Here is a 27,188-nt window from a genome sequence, read left to right as displayed (position 1 = left end):
AGTTCTTGATGAATATTACTTGCGCATGTCCTTTTTTCCCCCCATGGCAAAAGAGAAACGTAGCCACAATAAACCTTTTATTTTCGCATCAGAACATTTTTTAATAAAAAAAACAAATATAAAAAAACATTCAGAGGTACTATCAGAGCAGCTGGTATATTCACGTAGGATAAGCCGTTCCCAGACCTACCTTTATACAAGCAGTTACCTTTACTTACACACACACACACACACACACACACACACACACACCGCTTCCTACTAGACAGGAGCAAGCAGGATGAATTTAAAAGAGTAAGGTCTTTGCTCATGTCATTAATAAGCCTGCTTTCTCTTTTCTTCACTCTCTGTTCTTAATTCATATGTATTTTAAATGTTGGAGGATGTGTGCAGTCAAACTCCTTGTGTTCTCTCATCTATGGCAAGCAATGAATATCTTTTTAAAATGCCTTAACTTTCTTCTTAATCCGTCCTAACTTCAAACTTTCCAGAATAACTTACTTACTGAACGTGGGGCGGGAATCATAGAATTGTGGAATTGGAAGGGAGCATGAGGGTCAGTCTAGCCCAACCCCCTGCAATGCAGGAATCTTTTGCCCAATCTGAGACTCGAACCCACAACCCTGAGATTAAGAGTCTCATGCATGTATCTCTTAGCATCATTTAGAAATTATTGGAATGGTTTTTATTCCTATAAATGTATTTAAAATAATCACAACCCCTACATATTTCGTATATTACTTTTTTTTTTATGTGAGGTCTCTCTTGGAAAGGGAAGCATTAGTTCCTCTCTGCAAACCCACATGCCTTGGAAGGGCTTAATCTGCTAATGAACATGGTATGATCAGTCAAAGAGCCTGAGATGCCTTGCCTTGCCTTGCAGTTTCCACTGTTTGCAATGGATGTGCTAAATAGGCTATGAAACCAGATTAACGGGAGCTGGTTAAAACATGCTTCTGAGCTAAGGCATTTGGAATATATCCTCATATCTTTAAGAGATAACCACTGCAGTTTTGATAGAAATTGGATTAGACCAAAACTTTAATTTTCAGTATAAAATGTTTTTAAAAGTCACAACTGTCAGGTCCTAAGTGTGTTGCGAAATCCACATCTTGGGCAAATTTCTAAAATAGGTCTCAATTGTTTTGTGACAACAGCAGACTAGATTTGACATTAGATCTAAGTTTTGATAGTTTGGCATGCTTGTGCTTTGCTGACTATTTACTACACCACCCTGATTAGTTAATAGCTGTGCATGTACCATGCAGCAAGCGGTAAAAAGAAAATCAAAAGACTGATTCATAGAATTCGGAGAGCAGGTTCAGAGCCAAATTTGCTAAAAAAATAATTACGATGTTTTAAGAAGGAAAAATTAGTTGAGACTGCAGTCAGGTACTGTGAGATTTTTATGTGTGATTTTTTTTTTTTTAAGCCAGGATACAAGCAAAATCTGTTGCAAAGCACCGCTTTTAAAATTATATGTATACACAATACAATTCATATAAGAAAGACCTAGAACGCCTAAGATGTTTTTTTTTCTGACAGAAAGCTTTGAAGTTTTTTGTTTTTTTAATCTAGTCCATATTTCCATGGAGGAAAGTGTTAAAATCACTGTTCAGTTTTTAAGGCAAATGGTGGTAACACTCATAATTCCTCCCCATGGCCTGTTCCTGTTAGAATTAAGAAATCTTCTTGATCTCTTCTCCAGTCTAGTACATGGTCCTGGTGTATTAAAACCATACACCTTTTTAAAATTATGTGGCAATTGTTCGTAAAATCATCAGCGTTGTGAAAAGAAAAAGCCATCAGAATCCTAGAAGGTTTCAGTACCTCAGCCTCTTCCAGAACTTATTTTCTGCCCTGATATACTGTATTTAAGGAACAGAGTAGTAAGTGAAAGTTAGGACATGCACCAAGTGCCTCAGAGACCACCATTTTTCTTCCCCTTAGAAACAGTCTTCAAAAAGCTTTTTTTCCTTCCTATCCACCGCCCCTTCTCATTTGTTTGTTTGTTTGTTTGTTTGTTTAATGCAGCAGGCAAACCCTTGTCCAAATTGAGGCCAAAGATTCCATGAAAGACATTCTTCCTGGAAAACTTTGTTATGCATTTGTCATATTTGGTGAGTCAGGAACAGGCTCTGAAAAACAAACAGTGATGATTAGTTCGTATATTCATGCCTGCAAACTTATTTATATGTAGTTATATGTCTGCTGCCCCTTGTAAAGATTTCTGAGCTGGTTACTTCTCACCTCCCTCCCAAAAGTAAAGAAAAAATGAGATTGCGGTGAATGAGAATGCAGGTTGCTTCCCACTCTATGCTAGCATTCATAGCATATAAAAGCCTTTTTCTAGAGCCATAGCAGGCAGCATTTGTACCTAGAAGCCACAGTACCACCCCAATCAAGAGGTTAGGAAACATCTCAGGTTCTCCAGAGTCCTCCCTCCCTGCCAACACTAGGGGGATTGAGTCTGGATTCTGACCAGAGTACCAGCTGCTGGCTTTCCATAAGTGAAACAAAACTGATAACAGAAACTCCTAGGGAGCTAAAGGGTGCTGTTCATCTCATGATTTCCTCCCTTATCTGATCTCAAGGCGTTTGAGAACGTGTAGCGTTGCGGCAAACAGCACTCCCCATCCCCTTGATCTTGGACGTGTAGTCAAATGTATGGACATGGGCAACTTCTGAAAAGGAAATTATTCCACCAACCAGCATTTGGCACACACATATACATTACTGCTAGCTAAGGAACTGACGAAAAGGGACATGGGTGGCACTGTGGGTTAAACCACAGAGCCTAGGATTTGCCAATCAGAAGGTTGGCGGTTCGAATCCCCGTGACGGGGTGAGCTCCCGTTGCTCGGTCCCTGCTCCTGCCAACCTAGCAGTTCGAAAGCACGTCAAAGTGCAAGTAGATAAATAGGTACCGCTCCGGCAGGAAGGTAAACAGCGTTTCCATGCACTGCTCTGTTTTGCCAGAAGTGGCAAAGTCATGCTGGCCACATGATCCGGAAGCTGTACGCTGGCTTCCTTGGCCAATAAAGTGAGATGAGCCTCGCAACCCCAGAGTCAGTCACGACTGGACCTAATGGTCAGGGGCCCCTTTACCTTAAGGAACTGACGAGAGAGGGAGGGAGAGAGAAATGAATAATTACCCAGTGTTGGGAAGAAACAGTCCCCCGGGACTGGAGGGGAGAGGGGAGTATTCGGTTCCGAGAGAAGATGTCGACCTGACTCTGATAGCTGGCGGCTAGCCATGTAGCTTAATTGCGGCCTGGCTTTGGGCTCCGAATTAATGGTAGGAATGTCATCAAAGACAGGATTCTCAATGCCATGGGTGTTGCTGAAAGGAAAAGCACAGGTTCAACACACTAACCAGACCAGAATCAAGTCTCATTCTCATTCTCCTCTTACTTAGATGGAAAACAAATTCTATTTAGATTGCTGCTACTTGTGTCTTTATTATATCGAGGAGAGAAGTACTGGTGTGTATTAAGATGTGTTCGGTAGTTCCTGAATGACTCTTTCAGTGCTTACTAAGAACTGAGTCAGCTACAAACCAATTAGAGAGTCTATTTTTTGCTCAAAATATTCCTTTTAAAAAGCCAAGTTTCCAGCACTGTAAAAATATTCATTTCTTAAAGGCAAAGTAACTATTTGTGGTGTCAGTAGTGACACCAAAATTAATTTCCATCTTTCAGTGTCTTGTTTATCCAGGTAGTTTTGGTTCAAGCAAAACCTGCAGAGCAGGACACGTAACACATTTAATGCTGTCAGACAGTCCATTTTAGAACTATGGAGGGGTCATATTTTGATTAATGTAAGCAACAGAAGAACCCGTTGACTGGTAAAGCTAGATCTATCACCATGTTAGATCGTCCTCTGGCTAGGTGGGCTTATTACCAGTTAGCTCTCTTTCAGAACAAAAAAATCAAGTACGTAAAAGTTTATCTTCTACTGGGAATGTTGTGTTATTTGGCTTAGAGGATAAGGTTCAGAAAGCCTGGATCAGGCCGACAGCAGGTATGTATATAAATCCGTAATGTGCAACTAAGTTTAGCAGTGTGCAAGTCTGGGACAGAGTACATGGATGAAGGGCCAAAATCTTTTCCCCTTTACTAACTGGCTGTTGCCAGCCTACCGAAAACCCCTTACTGGCATTCTGCCTGTAGGAAAGAGGCTACAAGAAAGATAGGGGCAAAGTTTTGTTAGACCATGTCCCCTCTTTCCTAACACTGGCCGTGAAGATCATTAGATAGAGTTGTAGGGCTTCTTCCAGCTAATAGTAAGGTATGGTTGAATGGTATGTGAAGTTGGGGCCCACAGGTTTCCAGCCACCTGCTGCAAATATAAACATGGAATCTATATAACGCTAGTTCCAAAAGTACTGATCCGACTGCCTTAACTTTTAAAGTCCTAAATGTCCTAGCTCAGGGTATCTCAAGGAACTATTCTATCCATGTGACATGTCTTCGCCTCCACTACACTGGCATCTTATATCAACTTAAGAAACTCTACTTCAGATACCAACATTGAGGAGGTGCATTTGGCACCTACTAGGAAGAAAGCCTTTTCCTCAGAAGCTGTCTTCTCTGTTGAATTCCTTTTCTAGCAAGGCTTCTTGCTAAGACACAAAGATTTCAGACTTTTCTGAAGAAGTCTTTTTGGGATTGCTGCTTGATCTTGTTAGGCTGCTGTGTTACTGTGGTTTCATTAATTGCTTTATCCCATCTGTTGCTAAACCGTAACTTCTTGATGCTTCAACCTCTCTTGATTTTATTGTGTGCCCTAAGCCAAATTCCAAAGTAAAAATATAGCAATACTGTACAGTAAAACAGAATTTCTCACCTCTCCATTCTGACAAGTTCGTGAGCACCTGCAAAAAACGGAATGCAGTGTTGTTACTGTGACATTTCCCTAGGCAGTCCTATTTCACATTTTAAAAAAATTCAGGTGATAGAATTTCATGTGTAGAAGAAACCCAAAGTTAATTTTGTCCATCCCCCTTGAGCTGAGTGTATGGTCTTTTCTATGCAAGAGATCTATCCTACAGATGAGGAGGCCATGGTGCATATAAGGATATGCATTTCCAATTCCTCTTTAGTGACTGTTTGCTTTGCTTTTCCTAAGCAACAAATTCCTTTCTCTTTTGTCGTGACGCTTATTGGCTTGGTGATTTGGACTGGGGAAGTGGAAACTATTAATCCACATGGCACTCAGATACCAGATATAAGCAGTTTAGCAGTGGCCAGGAATGGCATTCTGTCCATTATTTCATCCTCTTTCCTTCTAGCGAAAACATTTTTATGAATAAGCAAAAGTTAAATCCTAACAAAATTTACTGCATATAATACACGGTTCTCGGTCCTACGGTTCCTCCTGTGCTCCTTTATTTGAGCTGCTACATAAAAGAGAAACTTTATAGTTACCATTCAAGTCTGATTCATGAATTGTTCCTGGATTTTCAGTTTCAAGTGTTGAAGCTCTCATATTTAGTAACCAAAAACCTCAAGGGTTTTAAATATATATATATTTGCGTGTGTTTGTGCAGGAACATATATTTATGCATATTATCATAATTTTATTTCAACCACATTTTTTTTCCAGAAGAGAAATATTTCTAGCATATGAACATCTGGAATGGGAGATTCTTTGCTTAATAGGCCATCAGCTGAGGGTGTGTGTGTTTTTAGATGTTGTTCAAATAAGCACAGAATTAAAACAAGCTTGTTTGCTGCGAGAAAGGGTGCTTTGTGATGTTATGAGTAAGCATTATGCATTCCAGCGGGCACAGAAGTAGACCATGTATAAACAGGGACAGAGGTGGTTTTAGGGTAGTGTGGCTGGTGTAGCAGTACTGGGCGCCAGCAACCAGTGACATAGCAGAGGAGGGGCAGTGGCCGCGAGTGCAAAATTCTGAGGGGGCAACCAAGTGCCCCCATCACTGAGGCTTTGTGACTAAGCTTCTGCTGCCTTCCAAAGCTGTGGGGAGGCAAGCTGCAACCCCTTGCCAGGCCTTCAGGGCTGGGACACATGCCTCCACCCCAGCTGTCCAGTCCACTAGGGGGGCACACAACACTTCCCCTGCCCCGGGCACCAAAACCCCACACTATGACACTGGCAGTATCACAGGGGCGCTACAACACTGATGTAAACTGAGCAAGAAATGGGGGGAGGGCATCAAATTGTCGCATCACGCAGAGCACCACTGAAATTTGAGAGCCCAAAGTCTACCACTGATGGGGATGGGGTAATTTGTTTTCTGATATGCCTAGCAAATACTTTCAACGAGGAATAGCAAACATGCAATAGGGGAGGGGGGAGTCAAGTAAACTCTTAACACAACAGTGTTACATCTGCATTGGCAGAAATAGTTGCTAACTTGCCTTCACCAAGCAGAGGGATTTGGGGGGGAAATACGTATTAGAGCTAATCATCAGGAATGTGTTGCAATTCGTGACTCTAATAAAAGGCACATGTCTTCACAGGGAGCTTGATTCTGAATACCTTTTTCCCGAAACAGCACCAATGAAGGCTTTAAAATAAATAACCGAGAAGTTTGGTAATGTTATTACTCTTATTACAAAAATATTCAGTATACTAAATGTTTAAAAAAGGAATTAGCTTGCTTTACTTTTCTAATTGTCGAAAGCGTTACCAACTTTTCTAATTTAAAAGTGTGACCCATCCTACACCTGTTTTACACAGGTGAGTTCAATACAGCTTACTTCCAAGTAAGTGTGCATGTATATTCTGACCATGTTGCAATTGCTAACTGCTGATAGCACAGGAAATCCAGAGCACACCTTAGACTCTGTGTATTGGACAGGGTTGTCACGTATCGACTCAGAGACAAGATTTCCCTTTAAAGCTATAAAACAGCAAGAGGGACACTGCACCTACTTTGCCCCCTTTCCATCTCTACCTGCAGTTGGACTAAAGAAACTAACATCCTGCTTTGCTGCAGTGGGTGGATTGAGACACATTGGCAAAAGGGGCTTGTGGGACAGGTGGGAGCGGAGTTCTGGAACCACGTATTTTATCATTCTGTAAGGACAAACAAATAAACATATAGCTGTGTATTCTCCTAGACAGAGATAATTTTTCTCTTTCTGAATGTAGGGAGTTTCTTCTTTGGTGGGGTAGCGTGATTTGGTGCAAGCGGTTCATGTATTTGCCATAAATACAGTGACAGAACTTTGTGAAGCAGCCCATCAGGGTGGATTTAAAGCAAAGGCAATTTAAATCAGCGATTTACGTAATGAGGAGGCATTGGAGAGGAAAACACCAATTTAAATGGAGCTTTCCACTGGCATTCCCTCACGCGTTTTCTAAACTAGAGGTTGGGAACCTCCACCCCACAGTCCTTAATAGGCCCAGCATGCCTGCCTGTTTGACCAAGCCATGCCCACCTGCCCTACAGGTGTGGGGGCAGGTAAAGCTGCAGCTGTGCCGAAAGGGTGTTTGCAGTCCCTGTGCAGCTGATCATTGAGGCTTGCAGAGTATGTGCCTTTGCCTATGTGGTTTGATTTCAAACCACCCCCTGCGAAAATGGTTCACTCGACATTATTGTGATGTCAGGTGGTTGATTCCTGAGACACTTAGGACCAGAAGCCATTGCAGTTTGTGAAATTAAGTATGAGAAACGAATAACCTGTGCACTGGTCATCGTTGTCTCTCTTTCTTTTAAGCGTAATGCTCTTTTTCTGATTCACTCTGCTTTGGCCCCGGGTGCACTCACCCTCACAAAAACAATGTCACAAACAACTAGAATGACTAATAGGGTGAAGCAATATTTGTTAAGTTTTTGAGTAAACTGGAAAGATTTATTTTCATGAGAAGACCATTAAATGCCTCTGTTTAGTAGTTGGAGTGCACATATTCGTATGAGAGAAATTGCCGTATTCGTTCTTCAATTATATCTAAAAGCCTTTTTTAACTTGAAGTCACTGTATTGGTTTAGATATTTAACTGTAGGACTGATGTGTTTATATTCAGATTAGGTAAAGGTAAAGGTACCTCTGCCCGTATGGGCCAGTTGTGTCCGACTCTGGGGTTGCGCGCCCATCTCGTTTAAGAGGCCGGGGGCCAGCGCTGTCCGAAGACATTTCTGGGTCACATGGCCAGCGTGACAAGCTGCATCTGGCGAGCTAGCGCAGCACACGGAAACGCCGTTTACCTTCCCGCTAGTAAGCGGTCCCTATTTATCTACTTGCACCCAGGGGTGCTTTCGAACTGCTAGGTTTCAGGCGTGGGACTCAGCAACGGGAGCGCACCTCGCTGCAGGGATTCGAACCGCCAACCTGATGATCGGCAAGTCCTAGGCGCTGAGGTTTTACCCACAGCGCCACCCGCGTCCCCTATATTCAGATTATTTAATATTAAACAATTTACTCTTTCAGAGAAACTTAGTATTCACAATTCTTCAAGAAGAATTTTTTTAAAAATACATTTTAAAAATTGGGGTCTTTCTGCAATTTATTTTGAGACTAGAAATTGTTCGGCATAATTAAACGGGATCGTATCCAACTTGCATATGTTGCTGACATTCATTTTTCTATTTGACAAAATTTCCTTCTCTCCTACTCCCTCTGTTTGCACTTTTTAGTATTTCCTGCTAGCATTTTCTTCATTCTTCTACACATTTTTTTTGTACAGCAACTGAAACACTAGTCCTTTGCTGAGTCTAAAAGCACCTGTTTTTGCAAGAAGAGTAACTTCCTCCTTATTTGCTACTTATAGTAACTAGATTCATTGTGTAACTGAAATGGAAGAGAGTATATTCTTTGTAGAGCTCTCAGAAACCGAGCCCTAATATTAAAGAGAGATCAGATTGGACCGTCTTATTTTCCTTTCCTTTCCTTTCCAAGGGTGGAGGAATCCATTAGTTGATTACCTATGTGATGCGCATCAGTGTAGTGGATTGAAGCAAGCTTATTAAGGAGACAGGGAGAGACTAGGCCATGTGAGCTGACTCAGTCATCGCACAGCAGCTAGATTGGGCAGAGCCTGCAAGACAGTCCTCTAGAGACTGCTTAGTCAACCTGCACAAGACGGACATAAACTATTCAGGAAAATCACCTTTCTTCTTTGGTTCCTGAATATAGCTCTTAACTTAAAAATGGGCATTTGATTGAAATCTGCTTCATTCTATTCAAGGCAGAGAAGAATCAGAATGAAAGTGGAATAGAAGGTCTCTTAGACTAGCTAGGGCTAGCTTTCTCTGAGACCTCTGGCTCCTTGGTGGTAGCAAGAGTTGGAAAACTCTTAGTGTGGGGATCACCTTCCAAGCAATACAGAAGGAGTGTCATTGAGTATGTTTTGCCTGCTACAAGTGTGTCATGGTAATTTAGTGGAATTGAAGAAGTTCCCCGTTTCGCCTCCTCCCATCCCCTCAAAAGTACAATATCTGTTGGAAGGCAACCAGTGTGTTCTGATGTACTTTGCAACTTCTGCAATGTAAGAGTTCTGAACCTCAGAATGTGAGGCAATCCACTGTGTTTGAATTCTTACATCCAAGAAACATTTGCTGGAACTCTGCACAATGAAAGCAGCTAGGGTAGTATTAAAATGGAGCTGGGGTGGGGATATATCCAGTGCTTTTTTTCTTTAAAAAATGTTTAGGGGTACTCTCATTTTGAATCACCATTTTATAGTTCAAATCGGGGAAATAAATACAGTAAATGGACAAAAGTACAAAGATTCATAAAATGTTTAGGGGTATGTGTACCCCTGCATACCCCCCCAAAAAAGCACTGGATATATCTCACTTCAGTGCCTAAAATTAGGTTTGAAAAGATGAGGGAATTAAAAAAAATATCCAATGAACTGTACATTACTTAGTCTAATTAGCTCCAGATTTTAATGCTTTCATTCCTCTACTTCTTAGGAACTAGGCAGCTGCTGAAATTTAACCACACTGTTCATACTGAATGAAACTAATATTTATATGAAATGGAAGAAGGTTGTTCCACTGTTTAAAAAACACACATCTTTTTCACACCTCAAGCTAATGTATTTCCAGGCATTAGCCCTGCTGGCTGTGCATTCCAATGTGAATGTCCTGAAATCAAGGCAAAGCAATCAGTCCCAATGGGGATTTGACCCAGGGTAGACAGATTTAAGTTACAAGTCTCTCTAAACCTTATATGTAAAAAATGCCCTGAACTTTTGAAGACTTCAGACAAGCCAAATTCTGCAGTGATCCTAAATTGTTGTTTGTCAGTATATGAGTGTGCATCTATTTACACTTAAGAAAGGTGAAGGCTCATCCTGTTATAATTTTGCACTTAAAAAAAAAAAATCCCTTAGGGAGTGAAACAGAAATGTTTGGTGCGTTCTAGCTAATTTTATTGCATCATTAGTTTATGTAAGTAACAGAAGCAACTGGCATTACGGAAAGGAAGAGAGGCTCATTTTTCTTTTGTAGTGAGACATCACCCTTTGGCATAGAACAATGCTAAGGAAGAAGTCACTCCCGATTCTCTAGTTGCCTGTGTGCAGACGCAGTTGCTCCATGCAACTCAGAAAGAAGGAAGCATGCAGCAGCATCCTGGCTCAGTATGAACGCAGTATTACAGAAATGATGCAATTTCTAAGTAGCGACAGAGCACTATGCCCCACCCCAGTACAATTTAACAAGCCAGTGCTTCGTTAACCAACCCTGCCCTTTCGTTCCGCCAATTCCTCCCAGCCACCCATTTTCCGAGAAATGTGTATAAACAGGAGTCCGACGAGGGTGGAGAAGCTGCTGTGCCTGCAACATGAAAGCAGCTGACAGGCTGCTAAATAGAGAGCTGGAATGTTGGCTTTTAATCAGAACGACTCCTAATACGCAGAACTGGGGCAGAATAGACGTCACACAAATATTTGTTTTATTTAAACTAATTCAGCAACGGAAACACTGTAAGATATTGGGGGGGGGGCTTCCCTTACGTTTGACTCAGAGGCTGTAATTACTGCTGAATGCTGTGGCAGGAGTAAGAACCTATCAGTATATAAGAGCTCTTCTCGGAGCCTTGCACTGGCTGCCAATCTGGGCCAAGTTCATGGCCTAGTTTTATTGGCATACAAAGCCTTTACTAGCTTGGGACCAGTTGCCTTGCAAGATCACCGTACCTGCTTCAGTCTGTGGTGCTGGCACAGTTACAGATGCCACATAATACTTGTTCCACACTTGTAAGAAATCAGTCTTTTAGTGTGGCGGCACCCACACTTTGGAACTCCCTGCCTATTGATTGCAGGCAGGTGTAGGGTTGCCATATGCCCGGAATTTCCTGGACATACCCGGAATACTGCAGTCGGAAGCACTGTCTGGGCAGAAATCGGGAAAATGTCTGGGAAAATCTGGACGCATGGCAACCCATGTCAGCAGTGCTGTTTTTGCTGATTTTCCTTTAAAAAAAAAATAGCTCAAATACGTCAATTTTGTGTGTGTGTGTGATTTTGCTTAAAAGAAGCTCAGCAACTTTTGTGTCCAGATTTTCACCTTTTGAAATATGGCAACCCTAGGCAGGTGCCTTTGCTGTACTCTTTTCAGAGCCTGCTAAAAACATTTTCATTCAGAGAAGCCTATCCAGACATGCAGAAGCCAAGGTGTGTTTTAATCTGGTCTTGTTTATTGCGGGTTTTAATTATTTCTGAATGTTTAAAATACTCGATTAACCGCTTTTATGGACAATGGACCACTTTGACGTTTTACCGCAATCAAGCGATATATGAACGTTGTGAAATAAATAAAACGTATGTAGCAGCTTTCTGCTCATTGCTTCTCGTGGGCAATAGGAAGTGGTGTAAGTCAGAAAAAAGGCCAGGAATGGCTTAGGGAAACATTTTTGCTTGTGTATTCAAAGCAATCAGTGCTGTGCCACGCCACACAACTTCACGCTTAGGATTTCCAAGTTCAAATCCAGAGCTCATGAATACATTTTAAACAGCTCTCCGGCAGCAAATGGGATGCAGACATAACTTTGCTGCAAGCCCCTCAGCTGCCTTTCCCTTCTGCCTACTGTGAAGCAAAACAGGTCCTGCTCACTCCAGCATGTGAAAGGGAAGAGCTAACGAAAGGACTACTGCCATTGCCATGAAATTTATCACCAATGCATAGTACTTCAAAACACACACACATGACCTCCCAGAAGCAATTCTGCTTTCACCGTAAATGGCTTGGTATCATTAATGCAATAGCACAAATATTTTCATATTAGCGCCCGTGCTCTTGAAACGACACAGAGGAGAAGAACCAGATACGTATGTCTGTCACTTTGCACTGAATACTAAGCCTGTTAAGGAGAAATAAATCAAGACGGGATGGGATGAGGAAGGGGAGGAAAACGTTTTGATACGTACGCCTGTTAGCGATTGCTTTTCTCTGCTTGTAAATGAGGAGCAGAATGAGGGGAAGGCACAGAATGCCCACAATGCAGGCCCCTGTTGCAAGTGCAGCTGCTGTGACATCTGAAAAAGAGCAAGGAAACAGAGAGAGTCACATCATCAAGCAAGCAGAAAGATTATTCTCATTGCTAGAGGCTGTTGGGTGTGAATTTGGTGGTTTAGATATGAGGCCAAAATGCCCTGAATAGGAAAGCAATTCCTTTATACTAAAAGTGTTGTTTCCTTTGCCACAATATTATAATATTCCTGTGTAACGAAGTGGATTTTCATTATTTCAGAAATGTGGTGCTCCATCAAAATTTAGTCGAATGTCCCTTAACAATTTTACAAGGCTGTAACAAAAGCACGTCAAACTGCAAGTAGATAAATAGGTACCGCTCCAGCGGGAAGGTAAACGGCGTTTCCGTGCGCTGCTCTGGTTCACCAGAAACGGCTTAGTCATGCTGGCCACATGACCCGGAAGCTGTACGCCGGCTCCCTCAGCCAATAAAGCGAGATGAGCAGCGCAAACCCCAGAGTCGGTCACAACTGGTCCTAATGGTCAGGTGTCCCTTTACCTTTAATCATTATTCAGATGAAAAGAAATGTCTCGAGCATTTGAGAAAGATAACAAAAGTAGTTGTATATAAACCTAGGGCAATTATATTATTGCCTACTGGGTTCTTCATATAGTTGCACTGCTTTCTGTCAGACTGAAATGTTATAGAGAAGTGGTTGCTCCTGACGTGGAGATGAAGTCAGGAAGAACTTTCAGATAGTAAGAGCTGTTCGACAGTGGAACGGTCTCCCTTGGGAGGTTTTTAAGCAGAGGGGTGGATGGCCTTGGGTCATGGATGCTTTAGTTGAGATTTCTACATTGCAGGGGATTGGAATGGATTACCCCGGCGGGGGGGTGTCCCTTCCAACTCTACAATTCTATGATTCTGTGAAGTGATGAGTGTTATGTATTGAAGTTCTCACCCTGGCCACCAGGGGTATCATGTATATAGTTTTCACTCAGGTCCACGTCAGTTAATTTAGGCGGGAAACCCTGGGTGGTGGTTGTTACAATGTTGACAGCTGGCTGCCTTTAAAAGCAGGCCGGCTGAGCTGTTTGCTGTTCAGTTCAGTTCCAGCTTACTATAAAGAACCACTTGGAGAAATCTCTGTGTTGTCTGCTATGTCAATCCACTACTTAATAATGAGAGCTCAGTTTGTTGATGTTACACCTGTTATGCAGCTTAGAGGGCACTGGAGCCCTGAAAAAGATGGCAATTCTAATCACTTGTGGTCCAAAATACATAAACACCACTGGTTATTGTTTAGCAAGAAACTGTCGTAGACGGAAAAGGAACTAAACATTTTATTTTGATTAAAACGTAACAAATTTAAATATAAACTCACTATGTGATCCCAGCATACAAATGAGACTGCATGTGTAAATAATAGGAAAATACTCATTTTATATAATTTTAACTAATGAATATTTTCCTATTAATGAAAATCCATCAGCTACATACAGATTATCCCCCAGATTACCAGATTACCCCCCCTTCTCGGTGGTGGCGCCTGCCTTGTGGAACGCCCTCCCATCAGATGTCAAGGAAATAAACAACTCCCTGACTTTTAGAAAACACCTGAAGGCAGCCCTGTTTAGGGAAGTTTTTAATGTCTGATGTTTTATTGTGTTTTTAATATTCTATTGGGAGCCACCCAGAGTGGCTTGGGAAACCCAGCCAGGTGGGCGGGGTATTAATAAAAAGAAAAAGAAATTATTATTATTACTATTATTCCTATTTTATTATAGATGTCTACTTGTATTTATTTACTCAAATTGGCAAGTTTGGGGAAATTTTAAGAAATTATGTATGATATTTTGAAGGGTATTCCAAATTTATTCAAAAATGCTTGAACAATATATTTTGTTCAGCCCCTTTTGCCAGTACAAAAAGGAGGGAGGGGGACACTGCTGTAATTGCAAATACTGGGCTTGATCCAAAGTCAATGCAAAGGCACTTGGTAGTTTCATCGCCCTTTGGGCTCAGATTCACGATAAGCTAATGACATTTAATCGCATGCAAAGCTCTCTGCTTCATGTGCTAGACCACAACTTCCTAAACCTTTATCAACTTACAACTTGACTTGGCAAGCTGTGTTTTAGTCCAGCAAATACTATTTACTCTGCATCTGTGCAGATTTAATCAAGGCAGTGAAACCCAAAGCCTGATAGGTAAATGCAAATTCCATGCCAGCAGCCTATTTTTATTTACAGATATTAAATAGTGTCTAGATTATAGACAGGACAGATCTGTCTCGAAACAGATATGACTAGTATGAGTTAGACTTGTTGAAACACAGCTGTCTGACTGAGAAAGAGAAGGGAGAAAAAATGTTCTAAGCATTGCCGAATTGCAGTGAAAGAGCAGCTTTCATTCACACAGAGCTGTTTCCAAGTAGTTATAGCACCTATGACAAGTATATGTACAGCATCCAGTAATGAATCAGCCAAGTTAGTGAACAGTGAGAACCTGAAGCTCAGAGTTTGTCTGGTTTTTCTGCAACAAGATGAAGTTCTACTCTCCGGTCCTTTTTAAAATTAAAGATGCCACATATTTAGCGAACAAAATAAATAGCTAGATGCCAAAACTTGTAGGGAGAAGAAAAGTGTCAGAATTAGTTGGGCTGGAATAAGTTCAGTAATATGTGTAAGATGCAGAACAAGAGTCAAGACCTGTTTATTCAACTCCCATGAGCAAGGGTGGAAAACTTCCTTAGGCAAATTCACATCAGGCTGCAATTTGAAGGACTGCATATTTTTCCACAAAAATGAGATCTCCTGCATGTGCAATACAGGAACATGTCAATGAGGGGATGTTTTCCTAGAGACTTTTTCCTGGAAAGGGAGGTGGTGGCAACTGAAACGTGCAACTTGACTCATTTGCTGCTTGAAAAACTTCCCTACTTGATTTTGTGATTGTATAAATAGGACCTCAGTGCTGTTTGCTGGAACTGTAGGAAGTCAAGCTCTGTCTTTATGCATGTTGTCTAGAAATCTCCAGAGATTTAAAATTGCCTCTAGTCTGGTAATAAGCTATGTTTCCCAGCATGTGTGGGAAATGGAAGCTTTGTTTTTGAAGATGTGGAATATAGTGTAGAACAAAGAGGTTCTTAAAGCTCCCACCCTGAGCCATTAAGGACAAACTAAGAAAGCAGATGTGAGCTCCTGGCCTAAATTTGGCTAGGAGGTACAACTTCACTAGGACCTTCAGAGCTGCTTTAGGAACATGTCTGACAGCAGGTTTTTGTTCCCTTTTTCAAAAAGAGTTTTGTTACCAGAAGTTCCACTAATCTCATGCAGTCTTGTATTCAATGATGATATAAGATCTGTAAACACCTGTAGCAGTGTTACCACAGATTTGTTTGCTCATATTTATAAATTTGTCATCAATCTTGTGAAAACAAAAAGAAAGGATAGCTCAGTTAGTTAGAGTGTGATGCTGATAATGCCACGGATGCAGGTTTGAGCCCTGTATGGGACAACTGCATTTTCCTGCATTGCAAGGGGTTAGACTAGATGATCCTAAGGGCCTCCTCCAATTTAATGATTCAGTGATTAAGAAAACACTGCAGTCCTTACCGTAAGGCCAAGGTATGGCATTGCTAATATGAAAGCACTGTTTCTCCAAACAAAGCATATCCACATACAGCACAAATACTAAAATGTCCTTTCAGTTTATTGTTGTTTCCTTGAACTGCCCACTTATTTCATTGTCCAAGTCCCTGTTATTTCCCAGCTACATTGGGTTGTTCAGAGATCATCACAAGGGATCAGCTACTTTCTACGGAAGCTCAAATACCATACAGCTAATGATGACTGTATGAGAACAAACTCTGCAGATCAGAACACAAAGGTTTTACTACCAGGGGACTTTTGATTCTAGTCCTTCATGAGCACCTTGGAACAAATACTTCCTCCAATTTTACTTTTGCAGACGAATTCAAGGTGTGGAGCAAATAGGTTAAGACAAATTAGAGGGAACCTGCCCTTCATGACAGGCTACTGTCTGATCTTTTTTTTTGCAAATGCCCTCCGTTATTCATACGCACTATTAATTGAACCCTGAACTTCTCCAGGTTAGCTCTTGCTCAGCTTTATGAAGACGTTACTCATTGGAAAGAGGGAATGAATGTAACAACGTACATCATATGAAATGATGTACTATAGCTGGACTACAACATGACAACATTCTTCCACCTTGTGCTTGATGCTAGAGAGCCTTAGATGCCAATAATCTACATATATATTTGGCCTAAATCATCAGGAAGAGCAGCCAGCAGTTGCCATTGCTTTGCATGCAGAAGGTCCCAGCTTCTGATATTTCCAGGTGGGACATTTCCAGGCAGTGCAGGGAGTTGGACCAGATGACCCTTGGGGTCCCTTCCAAGTCTGCGATTCTATGATCCTGTGACTGAGGAAATCCTGCTGGAAACCCTGTATCTGTATCTGGCAGCTTCTTATGCAGCAGTTCCACTAAAATATACACCAGAGTTATAACCAGCTCTTCCTAGGGAAAGGGAGGCTGCCCCATCAAAAGCAAGGTGCAACTAGGATTTGCAACCTTCTGTTGCTGTAATAGATGTCTGCCTCCCACCAAGCCCCTGTGCTGCATTTTGAAGTGAGAGAGCAAATATTTAGCACGGTATATAGAACACCAATAATGCCTTAGGCACTGCCTCCGAGGGCTTACAGTCTGCAATAAATACGTATGGGGCAAGGAAATGTTAGTTTGGGGCAGGCAAAATAAACTGGGCAGGGTTGGGGAGAGTTAGGGAAAAGTTAGTGAAGGTTTGTTCAGAAAAGGTGCTGCTAAAGATATGAATCTTGAGATAAGCAGGAAACCACCAGATTAATAGTGCACAGGAAGCTACTTCACATGCATGCAAGCAATAAATCAGATGAGGCCTAAAGAATGGAGGAAATAATGGCTAATATGGGGGATTAGGCAAGATGGTCAAGTCTGAGCCTGTAAGGCAGTGCAGGGAGACAGGTAATGAGATAATAAATAAATAAATAACCACCAAATAAAGAAACAGAAACAGAATATGTAATCTGCACTCATTTAAAGAAAACGATTTGTCTGAGTTGCAAAGGTAGTCTTACTTTCACTCTCCATGCTGGCAGCAGAATGAAGTGTGCAGTTTGGGAAAGTAGCATTTGCTGTAAAATAAAAGAAATAGTTGTTAGTTTCTTAGAAAGTAGGTTCTTGCGCGGTCTTTTGAAAAAGGGATGAACATAATGTGCTGGTTTGGGTGAGAATGAAGATAGCGCCCTGGTCCACTTTCACCTCCTCCCCCATGTGGCCACGAGGAGGAGTTAGGAAGCTTTCCCTTCCGATAAACGTCCAATCAGAGTTAATGAAACTGGTTTGTTTTCACAAGTTAAGATGAACCACAGTTTGAGGTTCAGATGACATGCTTTGCTAAACCAATTAATCTAAAGCAAACTATAAAAAAGGCTTTTGATATTCCCCTCACAGCTATGCTGGAGGAGAGGAAAGAGAAGAGAGCATGAGGCTACGGGAGGCTTTAAACTATGAGTTACATTATGCCTGAATAGCCAGTCGCGACAGAACGGACAAATCCCAAAGTCTTGGGAGACTTCCTAAATTTTTATTGGTTTAAAATGATTATATATGATTCTCTTATTATAACTTCAAAGCATGCATAAGGTTGCAACCCAATTCTTAAAAATACAGGAATAAATTCGGGGTGTGTGTGTTAAAATTCCCTTCATACTCTGTTTTTAAGCATGCTGCTACTAGGGTGACTTTTTCATTTTCCTGAGAATAATCTTTTTAGCCTATCAGGAATCATGGGTTATGATGATGTCACACTATGTAGCCAATCAGTTGGTTGTGTGACAGCATCACTAAGCCAGTTAAGGCAATGTGGTCAATGTTTCTTGGATCAACATTGCACTCACTCTGAATGGGCAAGCCTATCTATGGAGCAACATCTGAAAAACCATCAGTGAATGACATTTTCATCACTGTCAAAGTGTGTGTGTGTGTGTGTGTGTGTGTGTGTGTGAAGTGTCCCCAGTTTGGCTCAGTTCTAAGCTTTCTCTTTTGATTACCCCCACAATGGTAGTCTACAGCTTTTGATAGTTAGGATGGCATTCGACTAAGCTTTCCACATAGTGCAAAATTGAATTTATTGAATATAACTAAGCACTTTAGGCTTGAGGGAAGGGATGTAGCTCCGTGATAAGAGTATCTTCTTTGCATGCAAAAGGTCCCAGGTTCGAATCCCCGGCATCTCCAGGTTAGGGCTCCCTGGAGAGCTGCTGCCATTCGGTGTAGACAATAATTGGCCAACTTGATGGGCCAGTGATGTGACTCAGTATAATGCAGTTTCTTATATCAGTTAAGTCCATTAAGGGACTCTCTCTGAGTAAAACTTGGTTGAATACCACCACCCTTAGTGTAGGACCATCCATGCCAATTCTAGGACATGGGTAGGCAAACTAAGGCCCGGAGGCCGGATCTGGCCCAAATGCCTTCTCAATCCAGCCTGCGGATGGTCCGGGAATCAACGTGTAGAATGTGCCCTTTTATTTAAAATGCATCTCTGGGTTATTTGTGGGGCCTGCCTGGTGTTTTTACATGAGTAGAATGTGTGCTTTTATTTAAAATGCATCTCTGGGTTATTTGTGGGGCACAGGAATTCGTTCGTTCCCCCCCCCCAATATAGTCTGGCCCCCCACAAGGTCTGAGGGACAGTGGACCGGCCCCCTGCTGAAAAAGTTTGCTGACCCCTGTTCTAGGAGAATATGAAACAGGTGAAAAGATGGCTTTAGCTATATCTGCTTTGTGTACAAAGTTCACCTGCCTTTTTGTATCCGAAGTTCCATGAAACCATGAGCCTGCTGCTTGGCACGGGCTTTGTTGTGCTCCTTTTCAGCTTCTACCACGTAGCAACAGTAGTTCCCACTGTCCTTGAGAGTAAGGTTTGCCATGGTGACATGAAACGTCCCGTGGTGATCCGAGGAGAATTCCAAACCATGGTGGCTCACATGCTGCCCATTGTGCTTCTCCGATTCATGATGCAACTCCTTTGCTGAGACATTGCGGACATGTTTTTTCTGGGAGCAGCTCTGGTCTCCCTGGTTGCTGAAGTACCAAAATTTGTAAATGGAGTCATGCTGGGATGCCAGAGACCCACTGAGCTTGCAAGTCAAGGTGACCTTCTGACCCTCAGGGCAGATATAGAGCGTGTAAGGAGTGGTGATTTTAAAGGTTGTTGACTGTGCTGCAGGAAGAAAGCAGAATGTTAGAGAAGCATGTGAGAGATTCAACTTAGTATGTCAAGTACAGAGAGGCATTATTGTTTCCATTACACGAGAGAAAATGTGACTCACAAAGTTGCACTGAGTGCAACATTCTGGTAAATGAAGCAGGGGCTTCTGGTGCAAATGAAACTGTACGTTTATTAAAGTAAAAATAAATGATCACAGAATATTTTTATTGGTGGTCACCTTTATGTGCAACAGCACCAACAGACCTTTTCATTCAGGAGCCTATAATCTGATATATTTCTTTTATTATTATTATTATTATTATTATTATTATTATTATTTAATCTGATATATTTCTGATGCCACAAACTGCTGTAAAGTTCACAGTTACATTTCACTGAAATCAATTAAACATGAGCCAAGAAGAAGAGGAGCTATGAGCCAGAGTGTTTTGTAGAGACTGGACCATTTCTACTTGAAGACATTCAGAGCGTGAGTGTCTTAAGACATGCTTACTGATATTTGTGTCTACCTTCACCCACATTCCTAAATAGAGCCACTTTCCTTTTTAAAAAAGGAACAGCTGTAGTTCTTGGCCTCACCTCACCCCTCAAGGCCAAATTGCTAAAAACTCATTAAGTTTTAGAAACAGTTAAGGCTCAGACTTCTTGAAGTAAAAAAAAAAAAAAAAAAATCATCTGGAGGGATCACTGCATACAAATGTTTGCTATTGAGTAGTTCACAGAACCTTGATAAACTGCGGCTCTTAATGTGGAATTGATTTGGATTGTTTAGAAGGGTTGTCAGTTCCTGCAGGGATATAAAACAGCTGCATATTTCCATGTTAATTCATTTAAGTGTATGCATATTTAGGATTGCCTGTTGACTCATATTTTTGCCATCTGAGAGGCGGTGGGTGGATAAACAGCTATGGATCAGTTCCGTACTTGGGATAGCCAGCATAAAAGCTGCATTCAGGTCATTTGGAATATTTGGATACATCAATCACCCCTAAGTGGTACATTGGTGCAATTTGCCTTAGAAATAGTTCAATGCAGCATGCGTACAGCAAGGCTATCCATTTAGCACAGGGGTGAGGCTTGGGGAGGCTGGATCTGACCCTCCAGGCCTGTCTGTCTGAAACCCCCTCAAACACACCCATTTTCCTCAGGCCACACCCATAGCTATCCATATTTGACACTTTCCTTAAGTGTTTTTGCCTGACTGGAATCTGAACTTTGATAATGCCTCTAGCTTGCTTCGATGGAGAAGAGAATAACAGGTGTTTGTTGTTGAAGTTGTTGGCATCTGTGTGTCTCAAGAGACTACTGTAACAAACATAAAATTTGCATCTATTGTTCTTCCCACTTTTGCCTCTCGCCTTGCCCGCCAGGAGAATGTGGCCGCAAAAAGGCAGTTGTGGCTCTGAAAAACCTTCCCTGCCCCCGATTTAATGTGTTCCATCCCTTTTGTAACCACCAGCTTTTTAAAAACTGCAGTATCCTTTTGTTTTGTTGTTAATCTATGTGGTTAAGTAAATTCTGGCTTTTAAAAATCTGAAGAGTCCGCTGGTATTAACAACAAAATATGTTTTCAATTAACTGCAGCAACATCCTGTTTTGGGGTTTTATGGCTAGAGCTTTAAGGTGTGTGCAGGTTGTTGTTAAGTGTCATATCTTGCCTCTCCCAGTGGCAGAGTAATTCTGCAGTTCACCAAGCGCTTCCTGCTGCAGGAGGAGGCCCTGCAGCACTAAGCCATTGAAGAGAGTTGTGGGGGGGGGGGGATGGCATGAAGAGGCAAGCCTCTTCTTGCAGCCCCCCTCTCACCTCATGCTGGGTTTTTGTCTACAGTGGTACCTCGGGTTAAGAACTTAATTCGTTCTGGAGGTCCATTCTTAACCTGAAACTGTTCTTAACCTGAGGTACCACTTTAGCTAATGGAGCCTCCCACTGCCGCCACTCGATTTCAGTTCTCATCCTGAGGTAAAGTTCTTAACCCAAGGTACTACTTCCAGGTTAGCAGAGTCTGTAACCTGAAGCGTTTGTAACCCGAAGCATTTGTAACCCGAGGTACCACTGTACTTCCTTCAAATCTTCCCAACACTGTAGGAGACTACTGGATAAATTTGAGGTAGCACAACAAAAAGGCACAAGACTTAATGGATTCCGCTCCCCCTTCAGCAATGTGATTGGATCCCTGGGTGCTTTATATTGAAATTTACAGTTGGAGAAGGTTGGGAGCAGTGCTGTTTTTCTAGAAAAAGAGGTGCCGCAGCTCACCATGAACTTCTCCCTTGTTCTCTTCAAATGGCAATGGTGCCCTCCTGAGAGGTGCTGGAGCAGGGCCTCTGTGAGCTCCAGATGGAGAGGAAAAAAAGACCCTGGCCAGGACAAATGAATTTCCTTAATTTGTAGAAAGCTCTAAAATTTGTTTTCACTATTACAGATCTTGTACACTTAAAAAGAAGAAGATTAAACTGCAGTTTAATCTTATAGGCTAACTTGGGGAGCAGGGAGTGATTGAGGAGAGAGGGTGAGGAACCCACTCCCGTGATGTCTTCTGTCAAACTTCACCCACTGGCATGGACAGCAAGCAATGGAATAGTAATGAATACGCTGACTTTAAAAAGGGAGTGTGTGAACTTGATGATTAATTCATTGAACAATTAACCATAAATGAGGGTACAAAGGTCTTGGGTGAAACCATGCCTCCCTCCCACCACTTCTGACTTAATTGCGTTTAAATTCGCCAAATAATGCAACACAGATGATGCTAATATTCCATGGATCTTTGGGACACAGTATGATTTTACTTCCTTGACTTAGGCTTAATTAAACCTAAATGTCAGAATATTTAAATGGCAGTGAGCAAGGCAAATGTCAAAATGCCTGTGTGACTATCAACCAAATATCTTACAATGAACACTTAACCTTTTTTGGGTGTTGTCTAAATACAGTAATATCGTGTGGCACTGCATGATATGGTAGTGGTATCTCAGTTCAGGGTGACAGAAGAGGGGGGTGGGGAAGAAACCCATGCATATAAGTTGATAACACTGTAAGGGAAGGATATTTGCACAGGTTATTGGAAGCTCCTTTGCAGCCACAATTATTACTTCCCCTGTAACAGACGTCAGTAAACTAGTGGCGTCAGTTTTCACTTAGATGACACAGAATGCCACTGAGCATACACAGACTTCGCTGAACTGTTCTTGGGAGCTTTTCGCCCACCTAAGTTGTTCCCCTTAAATATATGTTATATTTCTGCAAACCTTGGAACTCCCCCAGGCATGCCGATATCTTCCTCCCGGGTGTGGATGTGCTTCAAGTTCAGCACTTGGAAAACGACTTTGCCATTAGTATATAGAATGATTGCCTCTCCATGTTCCAGGAAGATGCTGAGAATTCTCTGTTGGAATTTTCTGATATCTCTTAGAGAGCTCCGGATTCCTGTCCAGAGCTATTGTTTGCACACCCTCTAGGGAGAGGGAATAAATGCGGAACCCATTGCGCAACTCTTAATGAAGTAGTTCCTTATGCTACACAGTGTAAACATGCCCTCGGTGAAGGGGCTTTTTTCCCTTTCCATGGACCGTAATAAGGAAGTCGCACAAGAAGGGCGTCCTCCCTGTATTTCAGCCAGCACTTTTAAGTGTCAGGATGCAAGGCGTGTCACTTCTAATGAAGAAGTCTTTCTTGCTAGGAAATAGAAAAGGCAGCAAACTGAATACAAAATCAGTTTAACGGGATTCTAAGATTCAGAATGCCTTCCACAGCTTTTCACGTCTGGAATTTGCAGGTATCTACGAATAGAACTTTTCCAACTTTCTAGATAAGGGAGCTTATTCCATGAGTGGCTCAACAAGACTCCCCAGTGGAAAACAAAAAGGAAGTATTTAGTACATGATGCTGTATGTACTAAGCGCATTGGCAAGGCAGCTACGGCAGTGGCTCACCTGTCTAAAAGGGTGTGGGAGAATGTGATGCTAACAACCAATAACAATCAAGGTCTACCAGGCTTGTGTGTTGAGCATGCTGTTTTATGGGAGTAAGTCATGGGTAACCTACAACCACCAGGAGTGACGCCTCAATGCCTTCCACATGCACTGCGTCAGGAAGATTTGGGGCATCACATGGCAGGACAGAGTCTCAAACAAAGACGCACTTTCCCAAGCCCACATGTCCACACTCCTGTCTCAGCAAGGTCTATGCCGGCTTGGCCATGTCCACAGAATGGAAGATGGCAGGCTCTCCAAGGACATGCTCTATGGGGCGCTGGCTTCAGGTATTAGGCCTGTTAGCAGACCACCTCTGTGTTACAAAGATGTCAGCATGCAAGACGTGAAGGTTAGCAACATCAACCCCGCTGTGTGGGAATCCCTTGCAGACAACCACAATGGCTGGAGGCAGGCAGGCAGGCCGTGCATGCATAGCAGAGTGACCCGGAAAGGAATGACCACTGCAAGGAGCGCAGAGAGAAGAAAAAGCCATGATGTATCTGCATCAGCACAACCAGATGCCTTCAACTGCCCCAGCTGCAACAAAACATGTCTCTCCCATATCTGCCTCTACAGCAACAGCAGACACTATAACTCTGACGGTTTGACTTCACCCGCAAAGGCGCACTCCTCCATTGTCTCTTGAGACAGACAGATAACAACCAACAACAGGAGGGATAGGCTCGCATGTGAATATAAGAAGACCCCCTCATAGTCCTTGCCTCTGGGAAGCCCGCAAGCGGCAGGACACAAGGTAGAAATGAATGGACCCACAACAGTTCCAAATCCATTCCATCAGCATACATATTTTACAGGGGGAATCCATAAAAATCGGAGATGAAATACAAATGTGGGTGGAGGGGTTAATGTAAGCACAAAGGCAGTTAGGGGGGCCGCAGCGCTGCTGCCTGAGTGTTTTAATTTCTGTTTGTCTGTTTCCCTCTGGCAAAGCTCTAGAATGCATCCAGCTGCTCACAGCAACCACTTCCCAGGACAGTGTGGGGACAGGGGCCGTGGCAAAGCTTACAGATCTTTGAAATATCAAGTGGCATAGAAATGCTCATAAATAAACAGATAATATTGGGGCTGCATGTGCAACTGCTCCAGGGATGCTAATCCATCCTTGCTGCTGATGCACCAATGCAGCCCCAACTTCATTACCACCCTGCCTCATCACCATCCTGGTACGCATCATTGAAGCTGACGTCAGGAAGGGGGGGTTCCATGGCTCCGCCCCATAGTGCCAGCCACTCCTGCTACTAACTTAAGACTGTGGGAAATCTGGGCTGGCCCTCCCACCAGGCAGCTGATTCTGGGTATCATGAAAGCGCAGCAAGTTGTTAAGTTGTTAAATTTATTATTATGATATATTTTAACAAAATTTCTATACTACTTGATTGCAAAAAAAAAAAAACCACAACACAACATAAAAGAACCTCTAAGCTTTTACAAGTATAAAACAAAACATTAAAATTCCTGTGTGTGTGTGTGTGTGTGTGTGTGTGTGTGTGTGTGTTAAAAACAGGTATTAAAAAACTTTCAAGAGAAGATGGTTCAAATTAGCTAAAAAAAGTTTCAAAGGACATGTAGCTTCTACCTCACTCGATAGGCTTGCCTAAACAAAAAGGTGCCAAAAAGGAGTCAATAGTCAGGGAGTTCCAAAGTGTAAGTTAGTATTATGTGTTACCTGGAACAGTTGCCCATTCTGGAGATCAAAACAGTCAAGTGGGCACATATGGATCGAGGCAACCAACCCCACAGGTAAACTGGTCCCTAGATGTTAAAGGCTTTGCATACAAGTAGTAACAGTTTGAACTTGAACTGTTGTGGCATTTTTACTGCCAAGGAGGGAAAGGCGGTCATGATATTTTCTGCCTCAGATGCCACAATAACTCAGCTGGTCTTAAGCACCGGGGCAGGGGAGCATTTGATGCTCCCACCTTAGGAAAAATATTGATCTGACACTGTTAAGTAGTTTTCTCATCCTTCTTACACAGTTCTCCTCATCATGCTCTTTCTCAACCTCTTGGAAAATTTGACAATCAGATAAGTAAGTGCTTGCGGGGGGGGCAGCTGTTTTGTTTGCATTTTAAACAAATATTCAGAGTTATATAATGTTATTTGTTATCTCTTGGTTAGATGCCTTTAACGCAAAGTTCCTTCAGCCTCATAAAAACTCTTGAGAAGCAGAATATTAATATTTACATTTATATATGCAGAACTGAAAGACAGTTATTTGCTCAACACCACCAAGTGAATTCACAGCTAAGCAAAGATGTAACCTTGCACAGATGCAAGCCCATTGCTGTCTGTCAGACTGTGCTAGCTAACTTGCTGACTATTTCAACAGCTTGTGCAAAGGAGAGGAGCAATTGTAAACCGAAATAATCTTGTTATTCCCTTGCTGTTCCTCTCCCTTAAAACATGATTTGCAAGGCATCAATGACTTTAATATTTTTTCAGTGATCTCAGCTGAGCCCCAGTTACTAGGAAAAAAACAATCCTGTTTCCTCCGCGTTCAGCAAAAAGCCCTTTAGGCATCACATATGACATAGCGGCCTTGTAAAGTTACCTGAGGGATATAAAAAAAAAACCCAGTTGAAGGCCTAAAAGTTGGTCTGTAGCCAACTCTGGACTTCAAACCCCACACATGCAAATATGTACACAGCTGGGGTATTTTTTAAATGGCCAGCTCTAGAGCCAGAAAGACACAGCCAAGCAGGTAAGGATACAGGTGTGTGGGTGTTCCAAAGGCTTCCAACTCATACAAGCAGATTGGCACAGGCATCCCTGTGGGCCACCAAGATGCTCTTTTTGGAACATCCCTCACCTGTTGACAAACTTCATTCACCACCAGCCTGCACCACCACAACTGCATCCTGCACATACTTCAGAGTAACCAGCCCTGCTTTTAGACCCGTTTGGGGATGGATGGAGGCGGGATGAGCCAAAACGATGCCCACCCACTCACCTGTCCTGGGTGCGAGAAGCGCAGCGAGGACAGGGGGGGGGCAAGGAAAGGGGAGGAAGGTTGCTTCAACAAGGTATTGAAACTCCATTTGGTTTCTTCCCACCACACCCCTCCTGCCACCCAACCCACATTAGCACCAACCTTCCTAGCGCCTCTCTCTAGCCAGGTAGCCTCCCAGGGAAGAGTGCAGAGCGGGAGGTGGGGGGGGGGGTGGAGGCTCCATCCCCGTCGGGAATCCTTGTCCCTCAGGCCAGCCCAGTGGGAATGCAAATGCGTGGGTCTTGGCGCAGACCCAGCTGCGCCCTCCAAGGCTCCCCGCCTGCCCTTACCTCGAGGGAGAGCCAAGGCAAGCGTCAGCAGGAGCAGCGGCGGCGGCAGGACTCGCCGCTTCCTTGCCTCCTGGTCCATGCCGCGCGAGGTGAAAGAATAGTAAATAATAAATCCCTTTTCCGCTCGCCGGTCCCCTCTGGGTGGGTCTCTCTCCGGCGGCTGGCGCCCGGAGCTGGGCAGTCCCGAAGCAGAGCCGAGAGGGAGTTGCAAAACTCACAGG

General features: G+C 42.7%; 2 protein-coding genes across 2 annotated transcripts in view; one reads left to right on the top strand and one right to left on the bottom strand.

Moving 5' to 3' along the window:
* CDH23 (cadherin related 23) overlaps positions 1-27,188 on the top strand; it is a 383,781-nt gene that overhangs the window by 303,493 nt on the left and 53,100 nt on the right. The gene's annotated exons all lie outside the window — the stretch shown is intronic.
* VSIR (V-set immunoregulatory receptor) lies at positions 65-27,188 on the bottom strand. Its single transcript, XM_081861976.1, has 7 exons — positions 26,968-27,188; positions 19,264-19,683; positions 17,534-17,590; positions 12,349-12,456; positions 4,849-4,876; positions 3,156-3,343; positions 65-2,138 (listed from the first exon to the last, which is right to left on the bottom strand). Exons 1-7 carry the CDS (start codon positions 27,044-27,046, stop codon positions 2,101-2,103), a joined length of 918 nt encoding a protein of 305 aa, XP_081718102.1. The 5' UTR covers positions 27,047-27,188; the 3' UTR covers positions 65-2,100.

The sequence above is a fragment of the Podarcis erhardii genome, assembly GCF_964252035.2.
Source record: "Podarcis erhardii genome assembly, chromosome: 5".
NCBI classification, from domain to species: Eukaryota; Metazoa; Chordata; class Lepidosauria; order Squamata; family Lacertidae; genus Podarcis; species Podarcis erhardii.
This window is presented reverse-complemented; position numbering and strand designations above follow the sequence as displayed.

Coding starts and splice junctions, on each gene's coding strand:
- VSIR (XM_081861976.1), bottom strand. CDS start 27,046: ATGGACCAGGAGGCAAGGAAGCGGCGAGTCCTGCCGCCGCCGCTGCTC. Junction 19,684..26,967: donor TGCCTTGGCTCTCCCTCGAG/GTAAGGGCAGGC, acceptor TTCTTCCTGCAG/CACAGTCAACAACCTTTAAA. Junction 3,344..4,848: donor GAACTTGTCAGAATGGAGAG/GTGAGAAATTCT, acceptor TTTTCCTTTCAG/CAACACCCATGGCATTGAGA.